This window comes from Lucilia sericata, unplaced genomic scaffold (assembly GCF_015586225.1).
Source record: "Lucilia sericata isolate MDLA Ls3-8-SP2 unplaced genomic scaffold, ASM1558622v1 Contig000454F_arrow, whole genome shotgun sequence".
Lineage (NCBI taxonomy): Eukaryota > Metazoa > Arthropoda > Insecta > Diptera > Calliphoridae > Lucilia > Lucilia sericata.
The window spans coordinates 203,043-225,916 of record NW_023994469.1 but is presented as its reverse complement, the minus strand read 5'-3'; the positions used below and the strand labels follow the sequence as shown (position 1 = coordinate 225,916).

At 32.0% G+C, this 22,874-nt stretch overlaps 1 protein-coding gene across 1 annotated transcript in view; it reads right to left on the bottom strand.

Moving 5' to 3' along the window:
- LOC119605030 overlaps positions 1-22,874 on the bottom strand; it is a 252,283-nt gene that overhangs the window by 52,912 nt on the left and 176,497 nt on the right. The window contains exon 6 of the mRNA XM_037957970.1: positions 15,924-15,996. Coding sequence (XP_037813898.1) covers positions 15,924-15,996 — 73 coding nt within the window. The remainder of the gene's footprint in view (positions 1-15,923; positions 15,997-22,874) is intronic.

Here is a 22,874-nt window from a genome sequence, read left to right as displayed (position 1 = left end):
CTAAGGAACAAGGATGAAAGTTATAGATCCCAAATACGGGTTAAGGGTGAGCTCAGTCAAGAGGGTTGAATGTTAGAAAATCTATCTTTTGACTATAAACTTCCTGCCTATATTGAATCCCAGATCTTGGATAGCATCCTGAGAACCTTAAATGATCAAGATGGACCAATCTGCTAAACAGAAGATGTTGTAATACTTGTAAGGCACAATGAAGCAAGTTATAGATCCTAAATACGGGTTAAGGCTGCGCTTAGTCAAGAGGGCTGAATGTCGAGCCCATGAAGATGGAAATCTATTTTTTGACTATAAAATCCCTGTATATACTGAAATCCCAGTTCTTGGACAGGACGATATTAGTTAAATACTTCCAAGTAGTCCTTGATCGAAAACTAAAATGACAATCTATATGACGGATAGAACCAGTAATTCAATTCGATGTTGGACGCTGTAAAGGGGAACCATAGGCTCGAATTTGGGTCTTTGGAACCAGAACAATTCTAACATCAGCTTTACCCCCAGTGGCATGTTATCTTGATGTAAGACCCCATTTTTTTGTGATTGCAATTCCAGGAAAAAGAGGTGCTACCAATACCTCTAGTCTGCCAGGACTATTAACTGGTGATGATCAAATGTATAATCGGTCTTTCCTTGGAATGATTTGACATAGGATCGAACCAGAGAACCACATAATCTGGTATTACGAGGGGCCAGTTGCCCACAGGACTTTATTATGCCTGGTCAGTTGGTTGAGGTTCCTTCGGGATCCACTTAGAGGCTGTGGTTTAAACCCAAATTCTCGGGAAGAGAGTTCCGGTTAAAGGACCGAAGCAAGGTGAAATCTATAATTCGGTATAAGTTCGGCAACAGATATCCCACAAAGGTGTAACTGTGATACAGGATGAATGGTATCGCCCGTATACCTACTAAGAGTGAATGTGTCAGATGTTGTTCTCTATGAGTGTGTCGGATGAATGAGAAGTGTACTGGATTGGATGGTGATCAAAAGCTTTAAAGACATTGCTGGAGCTTCTACGCATCGCGTGTAAGATACGAGGCGGTCCCCTTATCTTTGGATAAATTGACCAAAGCGGCTGACAGCACAAGTAATCAATATAAAATTGACATATTGGATGGTTATAAGAAAGCACCCGATGTGACTGATCAGGGAAAGCTCTGTATGTACCAGATATACCACAGTGTGTTTTCTGTCGATCAAAGCATTAAAGACAATGCTGGAGCTTCTACCCATCGCATGTAAGATACGAGGCGGACTCCTTATCTTTGGACAAATTGACCAAAGCCGGTGACAGGACAAGTAATCAATATAAAATTGATCAATTGAATGGTTATAAGCAAGCACTCGATGTGCCTGATCGAATACCGAAAACAGAAATTGTCAGAAACTTTGAGACATTGATACCAGAAATTTAAATTAAAATTGTGAAACAAAACGAGTCTGGGAATCTACATTGCAACCGAGATTTTGTGTAAAAGTTTGATTAATAAACCTTTGATAAATTGTTATAAATTAGTCCTGCAAAGCTAAGAGTGAACCGAGAAGTCTTTAAATTGTTAATATTCTTGTAAAAAAGGATTCAATTATATATTAGTATGCAATTTTCATTAATCTGAACATACAACAATCCAACAACATTGACTAATTCTAACCTTTTCTGGAACGCCCACTCGATTACAATTATAACCTTATTTAAATAAGGATATTTAAAAATTTCCTATAAATAATAACTCAAAAGTCCAAAAGCATTTTATGAGTCATAAAATAAAAATAAAAATCCGAAAATAAAACAATACCAAGAAAGAAAAATTATTAAGGATAATAAAGCTTAATAAGATTAACTTCCCAAAATAAAAAAAAGGCACAACAACAATAAAACAAAAATCTACTTAAAACTCAAGATATTTACAAGACATTAAACCAAATATTTCTAAGCTAAGTATAAGTAAATGGTGAAGAAAAAAATTTAAAGATTAAGTAATAAAAAAGGATAGAATTTTTAACAAAACAGAAAAAAAATCTACAAGAAAGATAAATCTAAAAATTCTAATTACCAGAAATTTGTCAATTTGCCAAAGAATGTTTTCAAACAAAATTGGTGACAAACCCACCCTAGTGTGGTGAAAAAAGGATTTGTTTTAGAAATGAAAGACACACAGGAGTTTAGTGAAATAAGCCGGCTATAGGATCTCCTATGCTAAGTTGGAGTACATTTAAAAGGATCTTAGAAAAGGCTAAATCTGTGGATCTACTTAAATTATGGTGCAGATTATCTGCTTTAGTTTTAAAAGTCCACAAAGCACATTGTAATATGTTATACTTTGCTTGTGTGTGCCCCCCCGGGCATGTTTCCTTGATGTTCAGACCGCATCTTGGTGTATTGCAATCCGGGGGTAGATAGGTGCTACCAATACCTGTAGTCTTCCGGGACTATAAATTGGTGTTGACGATTTACTGCCTGGCCTAGTCCTTGCATAAATTGAAAAGAGGTCTAACCAGAGCACCACATAATCTGGTACTACGGGTGGCCAGTTGCCCACAGGACTTGTCCTGGCTGGTCAGTTGGTTGAGGTTCCTTCGGGATCCACGTAGTGGCTGTGGTTTAAACCTAAATCGCAGGAAGGGGGTGCTTGGTTAAAAGACTGATACACGGTGAAATATAAATTTTCAAGATACATTTCTGTTATCGTTCCTAGATGCAAGGAGCGGTACAAATTGCAGAGCATGACTGTGGATTAATAAAATGTTGGAATTGAGCTGATAATGCGAAGAATTGGTAAACGAAGTTGAACGATGTTTCTGATGTCTACTTTGAATTCTATAAAGAGAATGGAGTGATTGATGGATTTGACGGATGTGTGATAAATGGGTACAGATGTAAGATGAACGATGAATGATGAATGAGTGTTAGACTACGGTCTATCTAGCCAATGGAGTGCGAAGTCGTCACTGCCCTTTCTTTAATTTTGAAGCGATTTTCCAACATGGTTGAGTGTATGCTCAACTTATCACAATGGGTCTCTGTGACCACTGAAATAAAGTCTTGTCAATTAATATAATCTGTGTCTTTCGGACTACCAATTACGTCCCCTAGGTGCTGTTGCCGAATCAACAGAGCCTTAGTAGTGTGGTTGGGCGACATTATGTCGGGGTAGATTGAGCTTGCTCATGATACCTGTATTTCCTCAACGTGACTACTTTGGCAAGAGATTAGATAGCTCGAGTACTTGAGCAAAGTGCTTGTACATGGACCGGCATATCCATGTACAAAAATTGCGACCTGCGTGTAACAAACACAAAGGGGCAGTGGTGAGTTGTTTACTTGATACTCACCCAGTGGTTGAAAAAGTACCACCGTGGGGTAGGGCTACATAGCCAGGTACTCACGTAAAGCACTTCGACATCTTTGCTTGTGTGTGGAAAGAAAGTCCTAAAAGTAGGCTTTAGTTTTTTATTTTAAAGCCAGCCTAGCTGTATGCAGCTTTATATTAAAGTTAATTGATGGCTTTATTACAAAAAACTTTACAACCAACTCAAACTACCTATTTCACTGTATTGGTGTAGTGCTTACAAAAAATTAATTTGCTGTAAGGAAATTCAATTTGTTTTCTTCTACATTTTTTGTAGATTATTTAAAAGTAAAATGAGTTTATTTTAAGCTGTTGAAAACAATGGCTTATAATTAATATTTTTGAAATAAATTATCATGTTCAAAAGACAACAAAAGAAGAAATAACGAAAAAAAAAAAATAAACTACATAAACTTTCATGAGTATTTATCACCCTTTTGTATATGCTATACATTTTTTTTATTATTTACTTTACGAGCTTAGTATTGTAATTTATTGTGTGTGTGTAACATAAAAGGGTGTGCAGGGTGGGTATTTTAATAAAACTTACACGTTTTAGCAATTACAATAGTGACAAGTCTTTAGGTCTTTTGCCACCAAAAATAGAAGGAGAACAAAGGAATAAAAAAAATTAAACCAACCAACATGTTGTTAAATAAAACACGTGCCTTTATAATTACGGTGTTTTGCAGTTTATTTTCTAAACCAAACTTATTTTATGGGTATATATGTGTACATGTATGTGATTACCTAAACTTCCTTTTTAAAAGCCGTTTCCTAACAATAGCTATTGTCCTTTAAACATGTACAACTTTCTTTAGACACATATGACTGCATGTGTTTAAGTTTTAATGCCAAACTCCCACTCAGGTTCATATTCATACATCCCTTCGTTTATACATATATATGTTTTTTCATTGTTAATTGTTTGGGACATCATAAAGTTCATAACTTTATTCTTGTTTTGGGTGATTGTTTTTTTGTTCATCCTTTTTTCGCTTCTGTCGTTTTTATTATTTAATTTTTTTTTTCTTTTTTTTTGGCAAAATTTATTAGATTTTTCTCTTTTATATTTCAATTACTATTATTGTCATTATCATTCTGGTTCATGAGCCTCTTGTATGCCAAACAAGCAAATCACCCTTTATAATTTATTAACAAGTAAGAGTGTTATATTCGGCCATGCCGAATCTTATATACCCACCATCAAATCATCCTTATAAATTAACTTTTATATTATCGATCTATGTTGAATCATATGTCGATATTATTATGAACATTAGGGAAATATTTGGAAGAGGGAAATTAATAAAGTCTTAAGCATGGACCGTGCTCTTCCGAATTAAAAATATTAATTTTGTTTGATCCAATATTTATAACCATAAACTCATACAAAACTTGTTTATGTGAAATTTCATCGCTGTAGTCACATTTGAGCGTTACAGCCAGTAACGAGCGTTACAGTCACTATCTGAGGGGGACCTTATATGGAGGGTGGGGCCCCATAAAATGTGATAAATAGTTTTTGGCTAGTACAAAACTTGTTTACGTAGAATTTCACTGCTGTAATAGCATTTTTGAGTCAGTAATGAGCGTTAAAGTAATTTTCCGAAGGGGACCTTATAGGGGGGTATGGTCAATTACAGACTGATCCTCATAAAATTTAGTGAGAGATTGTAGCTAATACGAAAATTGTTCATGTCGTACTCAGTACTCGCAGTTTTAAGCTAGTAATGAGCTTTAAAGTCATTTTATGAAGGGGACCTTACAAGGGGGATAGGGCTAATTAAGGACCGATCCTTATAAAATTTGATAAAGAACTTTTGGCTCACACAAAACAAGTTTGTGCCTTAAAGTCATTTTCTGAAGGAGACCTTATATGGGGGTAGGGTCAATCATGGACCCACCCTCATAAAATTTAAGAAAATGATTTTAGTTCCTATAAAAAATTTTTATGTCGAATTTTATTGCTATATATATGCACATATGTTTCTTAAGGTCAGATATGAGCATTAAAGTCATTTTCTGAAGGGGACCTTGTATTGGGGGTAGGGTCAATTATAAACCGATCCTTATATAATTTTACGAAGAGATTTAAATTCTTATAAAACATGTTTGTGCCGAATTTCATCGCTATTGATGCTTTTCTTAGCCAGTCATGGGCGATAAAGTCATTTTCTGAAGGGGACTTTATATGGGGGGTAGGGTCAATTATGGACCGATCCTTATAAAATTATATGAAGAGATTTATGTTCCCATAAAACATGTTTGTGCCGAATTTCACCGCTATTGATGCTTCTCTTAGCCAGTTATGGGCGATAAAGTCATTTTCTGAAGGGGACTTTATATGGGGGGTAGGGTCAATTATGGGCCTATCCTTATAAAATTTTACAAAGAGATTAATGCTCCTATAGAACATGTTTGTGCCGAATTTCACCGCTATTGATGCTTCTCTTAGCCAGTTATGGGCGATAAAGTCATTTTCTGAAGGGGACTTTATATGGGGGGTAGGGTCAATTATGAGCCTATCCTTATAAAATTTTAAAAAGAGATTTATGTTCCCATAAAACATGTTTGTGTCGAATTTCACCGCTATTGGTTCTTCCCTTAGCAAGTTATGAGCGATAAAGTCATTTTCTGAAGGGGTCTTTATATGGGGGGTAGGGTCAATTATAGACCGATCCTTATAAAATTTTACAGAGAGATTTAGGTTCCCATAAAACATGTTTGTGCCGAATTTCACCGCTATTGATACTTCTCTTATCCAGTTATGGGCGATAAAGTCATTTTCTGAAGGGGACTTTATATGGGGGGTAGGGTCAATTATGGACCGATCCTTATAAAATTCTACGAAGAGATTTAGGTTCCCATAAGACATATTTGTGCCAAATTTCACCGCTATTGGTTCTTCCCTTAGCAAGTTATGAGCGATAAAGTCATTTTCTGAAGGGGGCCTTATATGGGGGCTAGGCGAAATTGTGGACCGATATTGCCCATTTTCAATACCAAACAAACTGCTTCAACTAGAAGTATCTATGCAAAATTTCAGCTCGCTAGCTACTTCCATTTGGACTCTATCGTGTTTTCAACAGACAGACAGACAGACAGACAGACGGACAGACGGACAGACGGACAGACGGACAGACGGACGGACATGGCTAGATCGTCTTAGAATCTTATAAGGACCCAGAATATATATACTTTTATGGGTCTTAGACCAATATTTCAATGTGTTACAAACGGAATGACAAAAACAATATACCCCCCATCTTTTTTGATGGTGGGTATAAAAAGGAAATGAGTTAATGAACTTCTTGTTTAACATCATGTTACACACAGACAGACGGACGGACGGACACAAGGTCTGACATGCATTGTGTGCACTTTATTGTTGTAAATGTACCAGAGAATTCTTAATTTAAACACTGTCATACATTTACTTTGTAATAAGATAAATTAAGTTGTTTGGTGGTGTTATGAGGTTTCATAATTCCCACAAAATCTTATTTTTGGTTTTGCTGCGAAGTAGTAAACGTGTAAGTATGTTGGTAAATATCATTTAAAAGATTGGTAGTTTTGTTTGTCAGTTACAGGTTTATAAGGCAGTATAACAACGTCAAATGTTTTCGAAATGACTGGAAATCCTTATTATAATGGACATCTGGCAATAACTGCTTAACTTATTAAGTTTGATACAGCAAAAATTGGAATCTCCAGTTCTTTTTATATCCTTCACCACCATCTAACAAAATTCTCTGAGACCCAACAGAGACCTTGTACTAGTTTATTAAATAGTCTTTGGATCAACCTACTCAAAAGTCTTTGGAACAGTCTATTGACCAGCGTGTAGATTACTCTATTGACTAGTCTTTGAACTAATCTATTAACTAGTCCTTGTAAAAGTCTACTAACTAGTCTTCGTATTAGTCTAGTTACTAGTCTATTGACTAGTCTTTGAAATATTCTATTGACTAATTTCTGGACTATTCTTTGGAGTGGTCTAGTACAGTTCTAGTTCAGTTCTAGTTCAGTTCTAGTTCAGTTCTAGTTCAGTTCTAGTTCAGTTCTAGTTCAGCTCTAGTTCAGTTCTAGTTCAGTTCTAGTTCAGTTCTAGTTTAGTTCTAGTTCAGTTCTAGTTCTAGTTCTAGTTCAGTCTAGTTCAGTTCTAGTTCAGTTCTAGTTCAGTTCTAGTTCAGTTCTAGTTCAGTTCTAGTTCAGTTCTAGTTCAGTTCTATTTAAGTTCTAGTTCAGTTCTAGTTCAGTTCTAGTTCAGTTCTAGTTCAGTTCTAGTTCAGTTCTAGTTCAGTTCTAGTTCAGTTCTAGTTCAGTTCTAGTTCAGTTCTAGTTCATCAGTTCAGTTCTAGTTCAGTTCTAGTTCAGTTCTAGTTCAGTTCTAGTTCAGTTCTAGTTCAGTTCTAGTTCAGTTCTAGTTCAGTTCTAGTTCAGTTCTAGTTCAGTTCTAGTTCAGTTCTAGTTCAGTTCTAGTTCAGTTCTAGTTCAGTTCTAGTTCAGTTCTAGTTCAGTTCTAGTTCAGTTCTAGTTCAGTTCTAGTTCAGTTCTAGTTCAGTTCTAGTTCAGTTCTAGTTCAGTTCTAGTTCAGTTCTAGTTCAGTTCTAGTTCAGTTCTAGTTCAGTTCTAGTTCAGTTCTAGTTCAGTTCTAGTTCAGTTCTAGTTCTAGTTCAGTTCTAGTTCAGTTCTAGTTCAGTTCTAGTTCAGTTCTAGTTCAGTTCTAGTTCAGTTCTAGTTCAATTCTAGTTCAGCTAGTCAGTTCTAGCTTCAGTTCTAGTTCAGTTCTAGTTTCAGTTCTAGTTCAGTTCAGGTTATAGTCAGTTCTAGTTCAGTTCTAGTTCAGTTCTAGTTCAGTTCTAGTTCAGTTCTAGTTCAGTTCTAGTTCAGTTCTAGCTTCAGTTCTAGTTCAGTTCTAGTTCAGTTCTAGTTAAGTTCGAGTTCAGTTCTAGTCAGTTCTAGTCATTTCTAGTTCAGTCTAGTTCAGTTCTAGTCAGTTCTAGTTTCAGTATAGTTCAGTTCTAGTTCAGTTCTAGTTCAGTCTAGTTCAGTTCTCGTTCAGTTCTAGTTCATGTTTAGTTAGTTCTAGTTCAGGTCTAGTTCAGTTCTGTCGTTCTAGTTCGTTCTAGTTCATTTCTATTTCAGTTCTAGTTCAGTTCTAGTCAGTTTAGTTCAGTTCTAGTTCAGTTCTAGTTCAGTTCTAGTCCGTTCTAGTTCAGTTCTAGTTCAGTTCTAGTTCAGTTCTAGTTCAGTTCTAGTTCAGTTCTAGTTCAGTTCTAGTTCAGTTCTAGTTCAGTTCTAGTTCAGTTCTAGTTCAGTTCTAGTTCAGTTCTAGTTCAGTTCTAGTTCAGTTCTAGTTCAGTTCTAGTTCAGTTCTAGTTCAGTTCTAGTTCAGTTCTAGTTCAGTTCTAGTTCAGTTCTAGTTCAGTTTCTAGTTCAGTTCTAGTTCAGTTTCTAGTTCAGTTCTAGTTCAGTTCTAGTTCAGTTCTAGTTCAGTTCTAGTTCAGTTCTAGTTCAGTTCTAGTTCAGTTCTAGTTCAGTTCTAGTTCAGTTTAGTTCAGTTCTAGTTCAGTTCTAGTTCAGTTCTAGTTCAGTTCTAGTTCAGCTCTAGTTCAGTTCTAGTTCAGTGTCTATTGGACTATCTGTTTACTAGTCTCACTACTCTGTTGACTAGTAAACTGCTAACCTACAAATATCCTCCAAAAAACTCTTTTCTGATTAATTTTAGATTGTGTTTAAATCTGATAAATAAAACAATCAAGCTTTATTTAGTTATAAACCATAAAATTATTTAAATTACTTTAAAAGCAACAAAAATCATTTGTATGTTATTTAATAAAACATTAAACATGTAAATTATTACCTAGAAATATTTATCAGAAAATGTCAGAAAATTTATTTTAAATTACTATTACAAATAAATTGTATATATTGTTCTAAATACATAAATTTTAAATGAAGAGCTATTATCATTCAAATATAAACAAATTAAAAATATTTCAAAACAACAAATTATAGTCTATGTAAGCTGGAAAAAAATGTTTAAAATATATAGCATATTTTTAGGTACTTTACAATTACAATTTTAAACATAAACATTTAAAACAAATTACTTTAATAAATATTTTTTTCTCTATAATTATACCTTTTTAAAGAAATATTTTTATAACAACATTTTCGCTTAATAAAATAACTAAATTCATATATTATTGGTTTGTCAAAGGCAATTATATGACTGGTAATTTAACACATACTTCTAGACTTTTTTGATTAATATACAAAACTATCTGCAGTTAAATGAAAAAAATATCCTACAAAAAACTTAGGCTTTTGTTTAGTCGCATGTAAATAATTTAAATTAATGGCTATTTAAAGTAATTGGTGCAAAAAAAAATCATTATCAAAGAGTATATAAAAAGCAAAGAGAAAATACCAAATACCTACATTTTCGTTCACAAGGAAAAATGAAAAAAGGTAATAATAAATTCATAAAAAAGAACCCAAATGACGAAGGCAAAGGCAGAAAATTAAATTCTAGGAATTTAATATAACAAACTTTAATAAAACCAAAAAATGTTGTTGCAAAAATATGTTTGTAAGAGGTGGCAGATTAAAAATGTCCTTGAATTTGAAATATTTAAAGTGTGTTTCGGCAACACAAAATATGGTGTCATTTGTTAAATAAAAATTAAAATTCAGTTTGTGGCCAAAAATTATGCTGTAACTTTTTGCTGAAAATACCCAAAAATGTATGTTCTACATTTTCACTTTATTTTACATATTTTATAAATGTATTCAAATTGTGGCCTACTTTCAGGCTATGTCTGTAGTATATACATAAATAAAATTTTCTTTACTATGTGTTTGTGAGTATTTGGTTTTATCTCTTTTGCCTTTTCATGTTTAAACATGAAATTACAAAAATAGTTTACAAACTAAATGGTGATTTTGTTAAGCCCACTTTTCGGAGGGGTATGAGGAGCATAATAAAAAGCCTTTTAAACTGTAATATTTGCCAAAATTTTCGTTTTGTATTAATAGCGCATGAAATATTAAAACTTTCAACTGTTTCTTATAGTTAATTAGGTCAATTACACTGATAAATAATGGAGACTAAATAATTTTGCTTTAGCTAAGAGAACTTTTTAAGCTGCTAAACTTTTTATTGTTGATAGATAAATTTTATTTATTTGGAAAATTTGTGGTAATTTATGTGCCACGTGGATATAAAAGAAAAAATATTTATATTAAATTAATATATTAATTAATAGAGAATTGAACTTGACTTTGTAATTTAATGTCTAAAGGTATATTAGAGTTTTAAATACTATCCCCCATACATATGCAATATTTTTAAGACATAATTGTTCAAATAAAGAAAAGCCTTAACTTTTCGGGTGAAATACATAATTTCTAGTTCCGTTCTAGTTTAGTTGTAGTTTAAATCTAGTTCAGTTCTAGTTCCAGTTCAGTTCTAGTTCATTTTTAGTTCAATTCTAGTTCTAATTCAGTTCTAGTTCAGTTCTAGTTCAGTTCTAGTTCAGTTCTAGTTCAGTTCTAGTTCAGTTCTAGTTCAGTTCTAGTTCAGTTCTAGTTCAGTTCTAGTTCAGTTCTAGTTCAGTTCTAGTTCAGTTCTAGTTCAGTTCTAGTTCAGTTCTAGTTCAGTTCTAGTTCAGTTCTAGTTCAGTTCTAGTTCAGTTCTAGTTCAGTTCTAGTTCAGTTCTAGTTCAGTTCTAGTTCAGTTCTAGTTCAGTTCTAGTTCAGTTCTAGTTCAGTTCTAGTTCAGTTCTAGTTCAGTTCTAGTTCAGTTCTAGTTCAGTTCTAGTTCAGTTCTAGTTCAGTTCTAGTTCAGTTCTAGTTCAGTTCTAGTTCAGTTCTAGTTCAGTTCTAGTTCAGTTCTAGTTCAGTTCTAGTTCAGTTCTAGTTCAGTTCTAGTTCAGTTCTAGTTCAGTTCTAGTTCAGTTCTAGTTCAGTTCTAGTTCAGTTCTAGTTCAGTTCTAGTTCAGTTCTAGTTCAGTTCTAGTTCAGTTCTAGTTCAGTTCTAGTTCAGTTCTAGTTCAGTTCTAGTTCAGTTCTAGTTCAGTTTCTAGTTCAGTTCTAGTTCAGTTCTAGTTCAGTTCTAGTTCAGTTCTAGTTCAGTTCTAGTTCAGTTCTAGTTCAGTTCTAGTTCAGTTCTAGTTCAGTTCTAGTTCAGTTCTAGTTCAGTTCTAGTTCAGTTCTAGTTCAGTTCTAGTTCAGTTCTAGTTCAGTTCTAGTTCAGTTCTAGTTCAGTTCTAGTTCAGTTCTAGTTCAGTTCTAGTTCAGTTCTAGTTCAGTTCTAGTTCAGTTCTAGTTCAGTTCTAGTTCAGTTTTAGTTCAGTTCTACTTCAGTTCAGTTCTGGTTCGGTTTTAGTTCAGTTCTAGTTCAGTTCTAGTTCAGTCCTACTTCAGTTCTAGTTCAATTCTGGTTCGGTTTTAGTTCAGTCCCGCATTTTTAAGTTAAACGCTATAAATGCTACAAATATTAAGAAATATAGCACACATTTAGGACACGTGAAAATTAATTTCCCTGAAGCTATGCCACATTCTCAATAACTGTTTAACTATAGAAATGTCTTAACTACACGGCCTAAATTTATTAATTTTCAATTACACTATTTCATTTGCTAATTGTTGCTGCTAAACTAAAATAGTCCAATATTTAACATGTTCAACTTAAAATAAACAACCATGTCTAACTAGCTTTAGTGTTATTTTTGGCATTTATTTTTAAACCAACGTTTGCCTTTATACTATGTTAACACGCAATCATAATAAAACTGATGGGTTATTGGCCTGGCTGAAAAGTCACTAAATTGTAAGTGTCCAACATTTGGCTTCTTTGCCATAAAGTATGCTCTATAATTCTTTTTCAGCACCACAAAGAAATTAAAACATTTACTTTTCAGTTTTAATTACCTAGTGTTGAACAAAGGTAAGCTGTATAAGAAAATGTTGAAAAGGAAATGAAAGAAACTACAGCACAAAACAAAAACATAAAAAAAGACATGGAAATGAAAAGTTCGTTTTTTTATAGCCAAGAGGAAGAGTGTAATTAATTTTCAAAAAGAAATTTAATTCACTGGACAGCTAACAAGGATTTAAATAATTTAAATTAAATTTTTGTACAGTTTAGGAGTGGTAAAGAAAATCAAACAGTATGAAATGAGCAGCTAAAAGTTTAATAATTGTTAAACGCCTTAAGGTATACTTTGATTTTATTATTTTTATGAATTAACTACAAATGTTTATTTTAGAAAATTTCATACTTGAAAGCTTAGCATAAAATGGATTTAGTTATATATTTTTGAAACGCCTAAATGTTTACTTTTAAGAATTTAAAAATATTGTACTTTAAAACAAATCATATCGAAAATTAGTCTATCGAATAAATTTTAAAGATTATCTCATAATTTTTCATTATCTTAAAAATCTGTTTTTGATTTTTGTATAAAGAGTCTGCTAATGCCTAAATGGCTGCAATGATTTTGTGCTTAATACAACAGCTTCTGTATATGCTACATAAATACTATATATTGCTTCCACTTAAAGTTTATTGTTAGATTTTGTTTTATTTTTTATTTCACTAACAGCACAGCTGGTCATCAAAATAATTAGCTGTTCATCATTGTTGTCAGCAACATCATCAGCAGTAGTAGCAATAGCAATAGCCATATCATCATTCTAATATGACAAGTTAAACTCTCATGTTAATGAGTTTCGTTTAAACTCTTGTTAAGTGTCGAAAAACTTCTCTTATTGTGGACTTTTCAGCTTCTAGTTCAATTTATATTTATTTGCTGTTGCTGTCATTACTGCTACGTATTCCATGAAGAAAATTCTAACATTAAAAGAAAAATGTGAAGAAGAAATCTATATTCATTAAGTGTTGATCTTGACCTCTTTTAAACTACACTTTATGACTTTGTTGTCATGTTGCTGGGCTAATGTCGAGGGTGGGCAATGCTGTTAATGCTGCAGCATTTGTTGTTGACGGTTTTGATGTCAGAAATTACAAGCTAATTATAGTTTGTGTTATGAAAACTAAAGCTAATTAAAATGCTCGTATACTTTTCCTTTTAATTGCTACTGACGCTAATTTATTATGTTGCTTCGACGTTTTTCACTAGAATTTTTATGGTTTAAAAATTAATTGAATTTTTTTTAAAACGTCGTATGTGGCGAGTAGTAAATGTTAGACACATTTTGTTTTTAAAATAGTTTTTTAATTAAGCTGGAAATCAGTTCTAGTTCGGCTCTAGTTCAGTTCTAGTTCAGTTCTAGTTCTAGTTCAGTTCTAGTTCAGTTCTAGTTCAGTTCTAGTTCAGTTCTAGTTCAGTTCTAGTTCAGTTCTAGTTCAGTTCTAGTTCAGTTCTAGTTCAGTTCTAGTTCAGTTCTAGTTCAGTTCTAGTTCAGTTCTAGTTCAGTTCTAGTTCAGTTCTAGTTCAGTTCTAGTTCAGTTCTAGTTCAGTTCTAGTTCAGTTCTAGTTCAGTTCTAGTTCAGTTCTAGTTCAGTTCTAGTTCAGTTCTAGTTCAGTTCTAGTTCAGTTCTAGTTCAGTTCTAGTTCAGTTCTAGTTCAGTTCTAGTTCAGTTCTAGTTCAGTTCTAGTTCAGTTCTAGTTCAGTTCTAGTTCAGTTCTAGTTCAGTTCTAGTTCAGTTCTAGTTCAGTTCTAGTTCAGTTCTAGTTCAGTTCTAGTTCAGTTCTAGTTCAGTTCTAGTTCAGTTCTAGTTCAGTTCTAGTTCAGTTCTAGTTCAGTTCTAGTTCAGTTCTAGTTCAGTTCTAGTTCAGTTCTAGTTCAGTTCTAGTTCAGTTCTAGTTCAGTTCTAGTTCAGTTCTAGTTCAGTTCTAGTTCAGTTCTAGTTCAGTTCTAGTTCAGTTCTAGTTCAGTTCTAGTTCAGTTCTAGTTCAGTTCTAGTTCAGTTCTTGTTCAGTTCTTGTTCAGTTCTAGATCAATTCTAGTTCAATTCTAGTTCAGTTGTAGTTCAGTTTTAGATCAGTTCTAGTTCAGTTTTAGTTCCGTTAGACTCTGCGTAATCTACAAAGTGTTTCTTAAATAGAATAGTTACTATCTGCACATCATAAAGACAGTATATTAAGATATGAAGTATGTATATTGTTTACTGCTCACATAGAAATGTGAGAGAGTTTGGCTAGTTTGTTAAACCTGAAAGCTTTATATCCTATTGTAATTAACTTAGTTAATAACTTAGGTTTTTAAAAAAACTTTGTTATTTAAACTATAAAATATCCAATTTACAATTTTTGTATAAACAAATCAATTTTCCTTCTGCCTAGAGCACTTAGGGAACTTTTAAAAACTTTTCTCAAACCCTTAAAAAAGCATTAAACACTACAACAATTTGCAGCATCAGATTATTTTCAAGGCAATAAATAGAAATCCTACAATTTGTTAAGTGTTTAGCAAATATTAGCCCACTTAGAGGATGTTAGATATGCTATTCTCTTATCCCCCCCATCTAAAATCAAATAAGGACTTTTACTGTAAATGTCTTGTAAATTTGCCTCTTAGCTGTTTTCTTCAGTTTTCTTCTTTCCACTTGATTGATAGATTGATTTTCTTATGCATACAAAAAGTAATTAATATTCTTCATAATAAGAAAAATTATTACCCTGACATATTTAACCTTCTTCGGTTTTTTCTTCTAGCTAGTTACATGTTGTTTTTTTCTTTTTGTTTACTGTGTGTGTTTTTTCTGCTTTTGTCGTTATTGTTTTATTTAACTTCTTGATGAAAAATTATAAGTACAAACAATATGCATTCGTTACAAGGACAGCAGCACAGGATATTTGCATAATGAATTTTAAATATGTTTTTTCCGTTTCAGTTTCTATGTTTTTTTTTTTTGTGTGTTCACTCTGCTTTATGTTTTTTGTTAAAGTTAAAATAACAACAAAACATTTTATAATATTAATAACAGTAATAAAGGACAAACGAATGTGACATTTAAAAAAAAATGTAAGGCACAGGACAGAGAATATGATGGAAAAACTTTTTAGCACGAAAATTAGTTTTAAATTATTAGTTTTTTTCTTTTGGGGAGTGTGTCTAGTAAGTTTTAAAATGGAGTGGGTATTAAAGGGGTTTTAACAACGTAACAAATTGTGACCCTGAAAGTATGCTTTAAATGTTTTAAATTTACAATTTTAAGTTTTAAAGCAAACTGTTGTAATATTTAAAAAATTTTTAAAATAAATAAATGTTCGCCTTGAAAGTATGCTTTAAAGGAATTAGTTTTAAAATTATAGTTTTTAGTTATTTTGGTTTTTAACCCTAAAAGTATGCTTTAAATAGTTATTTTAGTTTTAAGCCTTAAAAGTATACATAAGATGTATTATATAAGTCTAAAGTTTTATTTTTTTAGCCTAATTTTATGCTTCAGTTATTTCCAATTTATGTCTAAATGTATGCTTTACCTAAGTTTGTTTTTTCCTCCCATTTTCATTGATTATTTTATTTAAGGAGTTAGAATTTTAATTTTTAATTTATTTGCCTAATTAATTGATACTTACAGTTCATGTCCAATATAACTTTTTTGGTTAAAGCTGCCACAACATGACCATTACTGGCTTGACACGTATAAACCTGTAAATAAGAGAGAAAGAGAGAAGCAATGAATTAAAATTTGATTAGAGTTAAAACAAGTAATGTTGTGTTGAATCTTATTTTACCTTTCACTACAATAAAAACTTAAAGAATTTAAAATTTTTTGTTTCTTTTCTCATAATCTTCCATCCCTGAACAACATTTAGCACAGGAAGCTGTATTGTTATTGCAATGAACAACAGATAGTAAGACATACATACGGATAGATAGACAGACAGACTGATAGATAGCAGACAGACAGGCGGATATAATAGACAGACAGCCAGACAGACGGACAGACAGACAGATAGACAGCAGGCAAGCAAACATACAGATAGACATCACCATAGACAGACAGACGGACAGGCAGACAGACGGACGGACAGACAGACAGACAGACAGACAGACAGACAGACAGACAGACAGACAGACAGACAGACAGACAGACAGACAAACAGACCGGCAGACATACTGACATACAGATAGACATCACCATAAGACAGACAGACATACTGATAGACATCACAATATAAATGAAGAATTCGGAATGCTCATGTAGATGATATAAAAATCAAACTCACTTACTAGTAGGGAGTGAAATAAGTACTTACTTACTACAATTCGCTGCAAACAAGGAGATATGAAAGCAGTTTCGTTTTAAAAGAAGACTACAGAGATATCTACTATATAATTATTTGCATTACTAGACTCCTTCTTAGTATTGTAGTATTCATTAAAAAGTAAGTTATTATGTAAGTACAACACATTACCATGTTTTTGCCGGGTAAAGTACTGATAAAGTACTTCCATTAAGGTGTTGAATCAGTAAATTCATAATCACAGTATGACGATTCTGCTTAAATCAACTATCAAACCATAAGTCACTGGGAAATTATAACTTCAATAGCTGCCTTTACAAACTGATTTTTTCAACAAAAGTCTACCATAAGATGATAATATTGACATCATGGTTTTTTACTTAAACCAAAAAACTACACAAAACACTTCATTTTTTATACAATTTTTACGATTTCTTCATTTTTAATGCAAATTCCAGCTGAGCGAAATAAAAGAATATTTTTATTATACTTTTTTTTCTGGTATAATATTAACATGTTGATTAATTAATTGGAGCATGTTGTGTTTCATATATAGTAAAGAACATATGAATACTACATGTTTTTTTTTTTTTTTTTCGTTTTATTCTCACTAAAAACAAAATCAATAAAAAACTTGATGATAGTTGTTGAATTCTGTTAAAAGTCGTTGAAAAACGGCAGGGTGTATTTGCCTACAATGAAAGTTTAATACTGTTTTTTTCTGCTGCTGCCTTTCCTGTTCGCATTTCAACGCTTTATGGTTTTGTTTGGGAATTTTTTTCATTTTAGCCCAATTGAAATAAAATGTGGTATTTGATGTTTTTATATATATGTTTGTGTATAAGGCGAAATAATAAAATTAATTAAAAATCTGTCTGCAGATTTTATTTTTTTTTTTCGTAAGAAGATATGTATATATTTACAAAATGTGTTTATTAAGTTTATTGTTATGGCAACAGCGTAAAAATTTATATAATAATTCTTTAATAAATTTATATAACTTTCAGTTTAATGTTATTAAATTATATGATGTCTGTGTAATTGCAAATAAAGCATAAAGAATAAATAATAATGATTATTTTATTGTATTTTGTATATTTTTACGTTTTACTTTGGTGTAGCATAAGCCATAGGGGCACAAAACTAAAGCATACTTTAGGGATGTCAATAAAATTGTTCAGTGATTTCAATTTGATTTCTTTTGCAATTATCAGGGATTTAGTAAAATAAAAAAAAAGTTATTTCTTTTAATAGAATTCTAAAATATACTTTCTCCCAGGATTAAAATGTCCTTTTTGGAGATTTTTTCCTATAACCGGACAGACAAGAATGTAAACAGATCTAAAGCACTATAGTTACGATTAAAGATAGATCAATAGTAAAAATTACAGACTGATCTTCAGATAAGACTATAAACTGATCAATAGTCAAGTCTAAAGACTGATTGTATAGTGAGGATCGTAGACTGATTTATAGTCAAGACCAGAATGATAAAATGATCTATAGTGAAGACTAAAGACAGATCTATAGTCTCGTATAGCCTTATCAATAGTCTTGACAATAGACTGATCTATAATCTTGACTATAGACAGATCGATAGTCTTGACTGTAAATTGATCGATAGTCTTGAGTAAAGACTGATCTAAAGTCTTGACTATTGACTGATCAATAGTATTAACTATAGAATAATCTATCGTCTTGACTATAGACCGTTCTATAGTCAAGATTACAGACTTATCTATAATCTTAACTACAGGCAGACCTATAGTCAAGACTATAGACTGATCTATAGTCAAGATCGTAGAATATATCTATAGCCTTCATTATAGGCTTATCTATAGCTTTGACTATAGTCTTATCAATAGTTTTGACTACAGACTGATCTATTGTCTTTTCTATAGACTGATCCATAATTAACAATATAGACTGATCTATAATAAAGATTGTAGAATTATCCATATCCTTGACTATAGACTGATCTATAGACTTGACTATTGACTGATCTGTAGTCAAGACTATATACTTATCTGTTGCAAAGGTTACATAATTATCAGTAGTCCATATTATATACTGATCTATAGACCTGATTATAGACTCAGCTATAGTCAAAACTACAGATTTATCTATCGTCAAGGCTACAGACTAATCAATAATAAAGACGATAAACTGATCTATTGTCAAGACTATAGAATGATCTCTAGGCAAGAATAAGACTGATCTATAGTTAAGTCTATAGACTGATCTATAGTCAAGAATATAGACTGATCTGTAGTCAAGTTTATAGACTGATCTATAGTTAAGACTATAGACTTATCTATAGTCAAGACTACAGACTGATCTATAGTCAAGACTATAGACTGATCTATAGTCAAGACTATAGACTGATCTATAGCCAAGACTATAGACTGTTATATAGACAAGACTATATACTCATTTATAGTCTAGACTACAGACTGATCTATAGTCTAGACTATAGACTGATCTATATACTCATTTATAGCCTAGACTATAGACTGATCTATAGTCTAGACTATAGACTGATCTATAGTCAAGACTATAGACTGATCTATAGCAAGACTATAGACTGAACTATAGTCAAGACTATAGACTGAACCATAGTCAAGACTATAGACTGATCTATAGTCAAGACTATAGACTGATCTATAGTCAAGACTATAGACTGATCTATAGTCAAGACTATAGACTGATCTATAGTCAAGACTATAGACTATTTTTTAGTCAAGACTATAGACAGATCTACAGTCAAGACTATAGACTGATCTATAGTCAAGACTATTGACTGATCTATAGTGAAGACTATTAACTGATCTATAGTCAAGACTATAGACTGTTGTATAGTCAATATTATAGACTGATGTATAGTCAAGACTATAGACTGATCTATAGTCAAGACTATAGACTGTTCTATAGTCAAGACTATAGACTGATCTATAGTCAAGACTGTAGACTGATCTATAGTCACGACTGCAGAATCAGCTAGTGTAACGAGCTGTAGTCAAGACTACAGACTGATCTATAGTCAAGACTATAGACTGATCTATAGTCAAGACTATAGACTGATCTATAGCCAAGACTATAGACTGTTATATAGACAAGACTATATACTCATTTATAGTCTAGACTATAGACTGATCTATAGTCTAGACTATAGACTGATCTATATACTCATTTATAGCCTAGACTATAGACTGATCTATAGTCTAGACTATAGACTGATCTATAGTCTAGACTATAGACTGATCTATAGTCAAGACTATAGACTGATCTATAGCAAGACTATAGACTGAACTATAGTCAAGACTATAGACTGAACCATAGTCAAGACTATAGACTGATCTATAGTCAAGACTATAGACTGATCTATAGTCAAGACTATAGACTGATCTTTAGTCAAGACTATAGACTATTTTTTAGTCAAGACTATAGACAGATCTACAGTCAAGACTATAGACTGATCTATAGTCAAGACTATTGACTGATCTATAGTGAAGACTATTAACTGATCTATAGTCAAGACTATAGACTGTTGTATAGTCAATATTATAGACTGATGTATAGTCAAGACTATAGACTGATCTATAGTCAAGACTATAGACTGATCTATAGTCAAGACTATAGACTGATCTATAGTCAAGACTGTAGACTGATCTATAGTCACGACTGCAGAATCAGCTAGTGTAACGACTGTTATAAAGCAAATAAGAGAGCATTATCCGGTTTCTCTCCACATTGTTTTCTTGAGTCAAATTGTGATACAATACTTCGTATGGAAATTTTTTTTCATCAAAATTTGTGGATTCCCTTTCTCTATTATTTTCGCTTACTAGGGATGATTTTTTTTCCTTATAAAAAAAGGAATTAACAGAAATCAATTCTCAACACAGTCTCTTCCAGCTAGTGTAATTTATTCTGTTTTTTAAAGGAAAAATTAATAATTACTAAGACTTTTATCCTGATTTAATGACAAATCTATAATTCTTAATAACACTGACTCTTACTTCCACTCATTCTTAACACGCAACGAAAAAAAAAATCCTTATTACCAAATTTGTATTCTACAATATTTTTTACATTTAGTCATCCCATCATCATCAGTATCCTGTGTTAAAAGAACACAAAAAAAAAAATCACAATTATGTTTCATTCCTCTAACAGGCTTTGTCAACATCTTCGAAAGGAATAAGTCCTGTATTTTGCATTTATTATTTATTGTATGAGTATTAATATTATAGACTCTGTTTGTTATTACTTTCTAAATAAAAAGAAATAAAAAAGTAAAATAAAGTAACTTTATATTTAGTCTTCTTATTTAAGGGGGAGGGGGGGTAAGGAATATTAAATGTATTTGGATCTTAAGATGGTTGGGTGGTGGCTAAGGGAATTTCTTTAGGATAGGTTGATATTAATTTTCATTTCTATTGAACAATATTATCATTTATATTTTTCTTCATTTTTACTGCGTAAGTAAGAGTAAGAGTTTGTCTGGCTTTGGTTGTGTATGTCTGTCTGTCTGTCGTTCGGTCTGTATATTTGTTTCTCAATTTTTCCCTTAAGGCTTTATACTAATTTCTGTTTATTATAGAATCTTTCATATACAATGGTTTCTTTTGCCCGAGAGGCTTCTTTACTTTCCTTTTTTAACTTGTGTTTCCGTTGTTGTTGTTGGCGAAGAACCCCCCCCCCCCCCCTACTTGTTTATTGACAGTATTATTTTTTCGGTATTGAATGTTGGTGCAGGTCTTTGGGGGGTATGGCTAAAAGAATTATTAATATATATGTGTATATATGTATTACATATTTATCCTTGACTTGAAATATTTTCATAGGACGTTTTCTAAGAAGATGAAATATATAGATACTGCGAACAGAAAGGTAAATACCGAAAAAATATTTTGATGATAAGTATGGGCGTTAATATAGTAGGATATAATATAGACAAACGCCTTTAATATACACTTTTACTTACATATATACATTAATTTACATATTTCTATTTGTATTTAATTCAAATTACATAAATATGACATTAGGAAAATACATTTTCCTGTTGAACTTTAACCATATTAAATGTATAAGTAGCATTATGTATAACACCATTTTCAATTTATATCCATATAAACGTTGTGAAGAATAACGGGAAAAAAATCAATTTATAATCTTGAATATCAGAAATTACCAATTACCTTAAATGTGTCTGAAAATAGTAGAATATTGGCTAGATAATGGTTTAAATGTTATTTGATTCTTATATTTTCTCTTCAATCATAATATTTATATAAACAACACGTGTAATTTTGAAATTAGGTAAAATTTGTTGGGAACCGAAGGATGGTTTTGACATTAATAATCATAAATCATTTTCAAAGTCATGGCACTAAATGGTCTATAATTAATACTACAGACTGCTCTATAGTTAAGATTGTAAACGAATCTATAGTCAAGACTATAGACCGATCTATAGTCAAGACCATAGACTGAAATATACTTAAGACTATAGACAGATCTATAGTCAAGACTATAGACTGATCTATAGTCAAGACTATAGACTGAACTATAGTCAAGACTATAGACAGATCTATAGTCAAGACAATAGACTGATCTATAGTCAAGACTATAGACTGATCTATAGTCAAGACTATAGACAGGTCTATAGTCAAGACTATAGACTGATCCATAGTAAAGCCTATACACTTGACAATAGTCATAACTATAGACTGAACTAGAGCTAAAACTATAGAATGATCTATAGTCAAGACTATAGACTGGTCTATTATCAAGACTATCGACTGATCTACAGTCAAGACTATAGACCGATTTATAGTCCAGACTATAGACTGATCTATAGTTCAGACTAAAGATTGATCTATAGTCTAGACTATAGATTGATATATAGTCCAGACTATAGATTGATCTATAGATAAAACTAGAGATTGATAAATAATAGATTTATCCGTAGGCAAAACTAAAGATTACTCTACAGTCCAGATTATATGGTGAAGACTATAGACTGATCTATAGTAAAAACTATAGATTGATCTATAGTCAAGACTATAGACTGACCTATATTCAACACAGGAAACTGATCAATACTATAGACCGATTTATAGAAAAGACTATAGACTGGTCTATATTCCCGACTGTAGAGTGATCTATTGTAAAGACAATAGACTTATCTATAGTCAAAACAAAAGACTCATCTTCACTCAAGACTATAGACATGTCTATACTCAAGACTATAGACATATCTATAACCAAGAC